Source organism: Halyomorpha halys, unplaced genomic scaffold, assembly GCF_000696795.3.
Source record: "Halyomorpha halys isolate HHAL.00 unplaced genomic scaffold, Hhal_1.1 Scaffold55.1, whole genome shotgun sequence".
In the NCBI taxonomy this organism is placed as follows: domain Eukaryota; kingdom Metazoa; phylum Arthropoda; class Insecta; order Hemiptera; family Pentatomidae; genus Halyomorpha; species Halyomorpha halys.
Genome location: NW_027105793.1, coordinates 461,356 through 470,588, shown reverse-complemented (window position 1 = coordinate 470,588; position 9,233 = coordinate 461,356). Strand labels below are relative to the sequence as shown.

The window sequence follows — 9,233 nt, the reverse complement described above, 5'->3', positions numbered from 1 at the left end:
TTTTTAAATTATTACAATATATATATATATAACATCATCAAGTTAGCAACTTTCCCAGGAATATACTTAGTTCAACACTTTACAGCCTGGGTGAAAGTGATTCACAGTAGGTCCCCAACCCTAGACGAATTGAACAACACTTAAAACAAAGTATTAACTACAGTACTATTGTTAGTTTGTTTGTAATTCAATAATAACAAAGGAATAGAACGCTTTTATGTATGAATGTGCGTATACATATATTTCTATGTACATATACATTATTTTCAAAATAAAGAATACCAAACAAATTTCTTATTTCTTATTAGAAAATGAGGAATAAATGTGATTTTCTCATTTTTTTATTCATCCTTTAAAACAAAGTTTATCCTTGTGGGATATACAAATCATTAGAACAGAACAATGCTAATAGAAAATTGAAGTTTTAATTTTCAAATTTCAGGGAATCACTAGATGAGATCTAAGCAATAGTAGGTGAGAACAGAGCAGTATTCAGCCAGCAAAATCGTGCATCATCATTCATCCCTCCCTAGGTATCACCATTTAGGTCATCTCTCTTTTTTTTTTTTTTTTTTACTTTTTTACGTAGCCAGCCAGTCATTTTCATTTAAGATAAAATAAATATAAAACAATCACTAATCCTGAAAATTAATGAATAAAAGGGAATAAAACAATAAATAAACATAATAATATAAAACTTACAATGCCATTCATTTCAACATGGACAAATTTATAATCATTAGAGCCAGCAAGTACCACAACTGCTTCAATGTCATTGGTCATGTAGTTAAAAACTGTTACACGAACACCAACTTGCTCCCCTTGAGTGCAGACTAGAGGCATTTCGACATTTATATAAAATGGAAGCACACCTATATACTAAAGGAAAAAAAAATTAATACATTAATAGGTTTAAAATAGAATACATACACTTAACAAAACTAATTGATTGAAGATGGATTGTATGAGTAGAACTGATTCAATTAAATTGTTATATAACTGAAAATTATAAATAAAGAACATAAACTAAAATGGTAATTAGTAATAAAGGATGGGGTGAAATTAGTTCATAGTTGAAAGGAAAATAATGAAAGAAAACTATATCTTGGATATTTGTTATTTGAAATAAAAGTGGTTTTAAGAGATAAGATTTCCCTAAGATGGAGTAAAAGGGATGAAGGGGGGAGGGGCACAAACAAAATAAAATTCTTCAGCTTACTGAAAATAAAAGAAATTTGGAGGGATATAAATACAATTAACATACAGGGCCATTTTCACAACACACTGAGAGACTAATACACCAACCCCAGGATTCCTAAGCCAGGAGCTGGTGATGACTTAAGCCAAAACCCTAGTATTATATTGAAACTTTACTATAACAGGATAATGTTTCTATTTATATATAATTTCTATATTTTAATAAACTACAATTAATTCTCAAACACATATAAATCCTAGGTTTTTTATCTTCATTGCGTCTTTGAGACAAAACTGTTACATATGGAGAAATAATAATTAACAGGAATATTTAAAATTATTGTTATAATAATAAGTAAATACAAAAATTGATGAAGTAACTAAGAACTAAAGAAAAACTTAATGAACAATTTATTTTACTAAAGACTTACAAATTTTCAGAAATACTGTAATGATTAATTGTTTATTATTATGGGTAACTATATTAATTTCTCATTTAAAAGCACCCATGTGACTTTTACCCTCTGCCACAGCTTCTACTCACCTGTTCTTTTTAAAAACATTTCTTTACCTAGATCCGATACAGTGCGATATCTTGAATTCATCTTAGACAAAATACTTACCTGGAACCGACATACTAGACTTAAAAGACAAGAACTCAATAAATGATTCAGATATACTGACTACTCAGCAGGACCTCTTATCTCTCATTAGAAAACAAATTTATAATTTATAAGACTATATTCAGACCTATCTGGACCTACAGACTTGTACTTCAGGAAATAGCTAAACCGTTGAACTTCAAACGTATTCAATTCTTCCAATCCAAAATCCTTAGAACCATAGTGAATGCACCCTATTACGTTTCAAACAGAACACTGAACCATGAACTTCATATCCTTTTTGTCCTTGACCTCATACTAACCAAATTCTCAAAATTCCATATAAACCTTTCTAATCATCCTAATCCTTTGGTTTAATCCTTATCTAGTTCCACCCATCCCAACAATCCACCTCGAGGTTGAAACGGCAATGGCCAAGAAACTTATTGTAAAATAAAAATGGACAATTGATGTTCTGGCTATGGACAGATGCTCCACTCAAGTTGAGTGTTTGTGGCTTTAGCGCACTTGCTCAGCCTCCATTGGCTCATTACCAGTGATGCAGTGAGAGGGATCCGCTGGGATCTCAAAGAGCTCTGCTCTACCCCTCACATGTGGGGGATAGAGTGGGCTCAGGGATCCTGAGGTTGATAGTGTAAATATTGAAAATAAGAATGTGACTAGAGATTATTTTTTTTATTTATTTTTTCATGCACATAATTTGATTATGTTCATTTTATTTATCCTTCTGTTTCTATATATTTAGAGAGAGATTTTATTGATTTTTATATATTTTTTTTCATTTATTTATTTATTTTTATTCTTATGTTATTTTATTTAAGTATGAATGGAATCAACCATCACTATTACCTATTGCCCAACAATGTTGTGGCAGATTGTAATATCCATCAATAAATAAAGTTTTGAATAAAAAAATAAATCCTCATTCAGTTACAATCTTCCTCTAATAAAGTCCACACACCCATTGATAAACATTTAATTAAAATTAAAAAATCCTTCAACTTTGTATACAAGTGTGGTATTACATATAGCTCTGGTAGTACAGAGCTTTATGACTAGCATTTAAAGTGACACTTAAATAAACATGTCTGCTTTCTCTTTCTCTTTGAACTGTTTTGGGCATGGAGGGACCTCAGTCTTTTGTTCTCTCCTTAGCTGTTTTATTTCAGCAAGGGTTTTACATCCATTCTCTCCAATTCACTTAATGTATTCCAGGTCTTCTGTAGTATATCTTATACCTTTAGGTCCAGCTTTCCAATAACTGTAATTTGAATCTATGGAATTTAAATTGCAATTTTGAATTGTATCAATATAATATCAACTATTCAATGAACCACTGAAATAGCAATAATGGTCTGAAATCACCATCACTGGTTGAACCAAAGTTATCACAATTACTAACTACAGACAAGTTTGATTGCAATTACTTTTTTTCAACATTGCTGTCCATCATTCCCTAACTACTGCTGTTTAGGTAAGGAATGGTAAATATATCGATAAATAAATGTGTACTTTCATATCAATCCCAACCTTATGATGACAAACTATGATAGATCTAGTAATAACTTTGTACAGGAAAAATGAAATAAATAGTCTTAAGGAGCCTGAAGGTTTGGTGCTGATATCACTAATTGCTGTCAATATACATCTGTCAGCTGACCACCACCCAAGCTTAGATCCACAGGATCAGCTTTAATGCCATTCTCTCATATAAGCCTTGGTCTACCCCTCGGATATTTACATGTCAGCTAAAGGTTTAATGTCTTTATACAATTTTGTTTGTTACTAAATCCTTTAACTATACATTTCCACTTTATTCACAACGATGCTATCATCACAATTATGTTCACCAGGTACAATTGCAACTACATGCAACTAGGCATTTTATAGCCTTCTAAATTCTCAAATCCTTCTTCAGTCCGAATATTTTATACAATACTTAATTTTAGGAAACCTTAAGGTGTTGTTCTTCCCTTAATGTAAAAGACCATGTTTTGCATCCATAAAGAACAGTAGGAAGGATAATAGTTTTGCAAATTCTAATTATTAAGTTTTTGGACAGAAGGTGTAAGCTAAATAATTTTGAAACTGAAAAATAACAAGTATTTCCCACTTTAACCTCGCCTTCACCAAGACCTCAAATATTTTAATTTCTTTATCTGTTAAAATTTATACCTCCTAAATCTATCTAACCAACATTGTCATCATTTCTGCTACTAACCGTATAATAGTCGTACCCATATTTATTTTTAGACCTAGTCCTTCATCAGCTTTTATCAAAACAGTTTTATAGTTTCTTCATTTTCACCTACCAGTAACAAATTATCAGCATAACAGCATGAAACAAGAAGCATTGACAAAATAGACCTCCTTCCCATGTAAACGCATACTGCTCTTTATCTACAATATGGAGCTGATGTACATAGATGAAAAGTAGAAAAAGTTTGGTAAATATTCTGAAGAAGAGAAGAATTACTTCTATGTTATAAGTAATTCAGGGAAAAGCATCATACAGACCAGTTTATAGCAAGAAACATCCCTAACATGTTATTTGTGTATTATTAACAATAATGTAGTAAGATACAAGTATTGATAAGTAAGATTAATCCATCACCATTAAAATTACAAACACTAAATTATTAAGTAGCAAGAATTAAAGTTTTTTTTCTGACTAATAAGTCTTTACCTCAATAGGATGTTGAATCATCCCAAATCCTAAGTTAGGACTCATTCCAAAAGCTGAAACCATCCAATGAGCCGGACGCTGTGGAACATCTACTTCAAAAATATATCTGCCATGAGGACCAATATTTATATCTCGCCATAACCAAACATTATCATAATGCCTTTGTATTCTGTTAAATCTAGATTTTCTGAAGTTTTGCAGATCAGTGTAATTATGACGAGGACCTAAGTAATAAATAATAAATTAACATAAATATCAGATTTTTAATATAGAGTTAATTAAAAAATCATGGAGAATATAATGTTATATTTAAGCTATTCTATAAAGCTCATAAATTGGTTTTATTTAAAAAATAAAATAGAAATAATTATTCTCCATTACCCTAACCCCTCTTTTTATCATTATTAGGGCCTCAAACTCATCTTCACTTTCATCAACATCAATACAGTTTTCCAGTAACAGCACCTATTAACTTTGCTACATTAGAGATGATTGGTGTTACCCCAGCATCTCATTTCTGTAAACAAAACCGGTTCAGAAAACAACAGAATGCTCCAGACATTGCATACAACTGTCATCATCAAGAGAAGGAAAACTGTCCAGCAGAAAGACAATGTAGGTGATGAATTTTACAAATTGAGTAAAAAGAAACAGGTTATCATATTCTGAATTATAACAAGACAACAACCTAATCTCCTCCGTAATTAATCTCGCAAAGCAAATCTCAGAGAATAACTTACATTTACTACACACTATACTGAAGCAAGAATCTGACACTGTATTGGTCCTGGCTGTGGTGACTACTACTAAGCTTATGGAACCCTCGTGAGCCTCAGGCGAACGGTCAACTAATGCTTTGACCATATTACAAAAATACAAAATGAAAAACAGTGCACTACGCATTTAACTTATAATAACACTTTAACAGTAAATATCTCATTTCTACATTTCTTATGACTTAAGAAAAGGGTATAAACAATCACCAGTTAGATAGGGTCCTTAACCTAGTCATGAGAATTTGCAATCCGGCCCACCAAAGGCTATTTTTTCTGGAGTTGTCTACAGTAAAATGGGGGGGGGGGAGGGTCAACTTATCTGAGGATGGAACAAACCCTCAAGGCTCAATTGTAGGCCAATAATTGGTGAAAGAGGACAAGCGAACAGCCAACTTGGTATGGTGGTAGTATGCTAACTAACTAAGGTAACTCAACAGAATGCCATATTTACAATATAATTGATAATTATTGATTATATCATAAAATAAAAACTCCTAAATTATTAATAATAAACCAATAAACAAACCAAAATTTAAAAACCATTTCAATAAATATAAAAATACATTGGTAATTAAATGATCAGGCCGGACCACATAAATTGGAGTTATCCCCACCTAATCTGAGAAAAAGTGATGTATAAGGCCCAGACCTAGATGGGGGCTGAGCAAGACAATTCTGAATCTCCTTCATTCATTTTGTATATTATGTACGATAATAACAATAATGATTAAATGATAAATTTTATTTTTATATTTATCACTATTGTCTTTTCATATTCTCAAATGAATTTTATGGTGCATGTGCATTATATTTTATTTCATCTCTATATCTTATGTTTATACATAAGCATAATATATTTCAACTTATCTTTTTAATATACAATATTTTGCATAACATAAAAATAATATATTAATCTTATTTTGTTAAACATAAAAATAATATATTAATCTGATTTTGTTAAACATAAAAATAATATATTAATCTTATTTTTTATTAGTTTTTCTTTTTTTCACAGACCGGCCTTTCAAGACCACACAAATATCATTACCTTTTCTTTCTCACTTTCTCTCTTCTTCTCTTCCAGTATCTTCTCATCACTTCTGCGTGCCTTTTCTTCCTCTCTTTCAACCACGCAGTACCCTTCCGTTTTTCATTTGCCGCAAGAACATTTATTTATTTAAATTATTTTCTGTACTATTCCCTATCAAGGCAGTCCTTGTCTGTTATTTTTAATTTCTTTGTTTCCTCTCTCATTTGCTTCATATATCCTCCTACCCTCTTATATTCACAGATTCTGTCAAAGAGTTTCTTGTTTAGCCTGCTTTGGTCCATTCTCATCATGTGCCCATAGAATCTCAGTCTTCTGATTCTTATTTCGGTTTCCAGGTCATTAATTTCCCTCTAGATTTCCTTATTGGGTCTTAACCTGTAGCCTTCCTGTGTTTTCTTGGGCCCATAGATTCTCCTCAGGATCCTTCTCTGTATTTTCAGTAATTTTTCCATGTTGTCTCCATTCCGTATAAAATTACTGGTTTTATGACCATGTTGTCTTTCTCCAAACCGTTATTGCATACTATCTCTCCCAGATATTTAAATTTCTTTATCACTCTTACCCGTCCATATTTCGTCTCTATTACTTTTTTGCTGTAGTTTGTTTCCATCGTCATAAACTCTGTCTGTTCGTAGGGGCCTTGTAGGCCTGCTTTTTCCGCTATTTCTTTCAAGGTATTTATCTGACCAATTGTCTCTTCCTTTGTTTCTGCTAGGAGGGCTAAATCATCTGCAAATGCTAGGCAGCTCACTTTTATGTGTTTTTTCTTGGTCCCTACTATGGCACCTGCATTATTTATTTTTCAGAACTCTCATGATTTTATCGAGTACTACGTTAAATAATATTGATGACAGGCCGTCTCCCTGTCTTAGTCCTGTTTTTACCTGGAATGATTTGCTGATTAGTCCCTGGAACTTTACTTTGGATTTTGTGTTCAATAGCGTTAATTTTATCAGGTTTATTGCTTTTTGGTCTACTCCATATTTCCTTAGTATTCTCTGTAAGGTTCTCCTGTCTACCAATTCATAGGCTTTCCTGAAGTCAACGAAGGAGATGTAGAGGTTTTTGGGTCCGTTACTGTATTTAGGAATTGTTTATCTACTATGAAGGCTGTTCCTAGGTGCGGCATGCCTTTCATGATTCTTTTACCTGGTTTTCCCTTAAAAATTCTGAATCCATATTAATCTTATTTTGTTAAAACTATCATTCAAGATGGAAAGTATAAAAATATATGAGCCCAGTAGGGCAGAGGTGGTCAACAAGTTGATCACGATTGACCAGTCTATCGGGTGGCCAATTTTGGTCGATCGCTCGCATTGTCTGGGATGGAATTCCATGTATCATGCACTTCGAAGCGATTGTAGAAGACAAAACTTACTAGCAATAGTTTAAGCAAGGAACACAATACATTTTGACTTTTGTGTTACACTTTTCACAAGACGCAACAGTTACAACTCGAGTCATCGAAGAACACAATCAGTTACCTCAAATATTTGGTAGTGCCATAGGGTAGCTCCTTTTCTATTGTACTAACAGTATTATTATGAATAAATATTATTTATCCTTGGTGACCACATAGAGTTTCAAATTTTATTCTGTTTAAAATGCAAGTAGCTTTTATTTTTTTTAAATTGTTCTCACCTATTTATTTACTTGATAAGTGTGATCACACTTTTAAGATAAAAAGTAGATCTTGAATACAGAAAAGTTGGCCACCCCTGCTTGATACAGGACTGATACACAGCAGAAAAAAATCTGGCACGGTATTACACAACTTTCACTGACCATTCTGACATATGTCCTCAAGTTTGGTGTGGATTGGTGGACTTGTGTTGAATTTATAGGTTTTTTTTTATTTTCGAAAAAAAAATCTAAAGATCTGGGAAGACGAAAATTAAGAACAAAAACATTATATTTTTCTGTTGATATAAAAGTTTGTATTTCAGGGTTTCTTGAGGTAGGAATAACAAACATAAATTTTTGTTCCTACCACAAATCCAACAGTTTACCAAAAGATAACGAGACCATATTTCAATCGGAAAAGTTCAGATGGTCTCGGCTTTTCCTGTTCGAATTGGGTGTTTATAATTTTCCTTTTTTTCTTTAGTTATTTATAAAATTGTTTAACATTTTGTATTTCTCGATTGTTTACTACTGCTAACAATGATAACTGTTTAATGCAAATAAACAAAATTAAAAGTATTTTAGAGGATGATATATTGAAAAAAAACAACTGCATTTAAGCCCTGTCAAACTATTTCTATGAGGATAAGAACTATTTTATATTGAAGAAAACATAACTGTACTGACATACTGCATTTAAACAAAATTGTTATAGCCGCTTTCAAGAACATCGGAAAAATGTTAAAAATCGATTCTATAAAGCGACACCTCTTTTAAGAATCGATTTTATCCAACAGCAATTTTTTCGATTTTATAAAAAAAGTTTTGCCACACCATAGGTATATACCTGCCTTAAATATGTAGTTTCAATTTCATACAACTTTTCGTTTTTGAGCTAGGATGACCACATACAGATACAGTCACAAAGACCATTTTGTATGATTTGGTAATCCAACTCAGGGTATCTTAAAACAAGTATTTTCATCAAAAACGCAAATTTTGAAATTTTACACAATCACAATACTTTCCATTACTGTTTATTTCATGCATAAATAAAATAAAGTTAACATATTGTTGGAGTCATATAAACAATTTAATAAGTTATATATGTATGTATAGTTGACCGTAAAAATTGATATATAGGGAGATGGTCAGGGTTGCGGTCAAAAGAGAAATAAAAATAGTTTACAACTATTTATTTTCCAACGTTTCGTCCCACTTTGCAGGGCTTCATCAGGGCTAAAAAGATACAAAATGAAACTATGTTAAGATAAAAT

The 9,233-nt window shown here is 31.8% G+C and overlaps 1 protein-coding gene across 1 annotated transcript in view; it reads right to left on the bottom strand.

Moving 5' to 3' along the window:
- The window catches only part of Mcr (macroglobulin complement-related), an 86,382-nt gene that overhangs the window by 41,919 nt on the left and 35,230 nt on the right, over positions 1 to 9,233 (bottom strand). Inside the window, exons 16-17 of the mRNA XM_014438335.2 lie at positions 4,507 to 4,730; positions 703 to 879 (exon numbers count right to left, since the gene is read on the bottom strand). Coding sequence (XP_014293821.1) covers positions 703 to 879; positions 4,507 to 4,730 — 401 coding nt within the window. The remainder of the gene's footprint in view (positions 1 to 702; positions 880 to 4,506; positions 4,731 to 9,233) is intronic.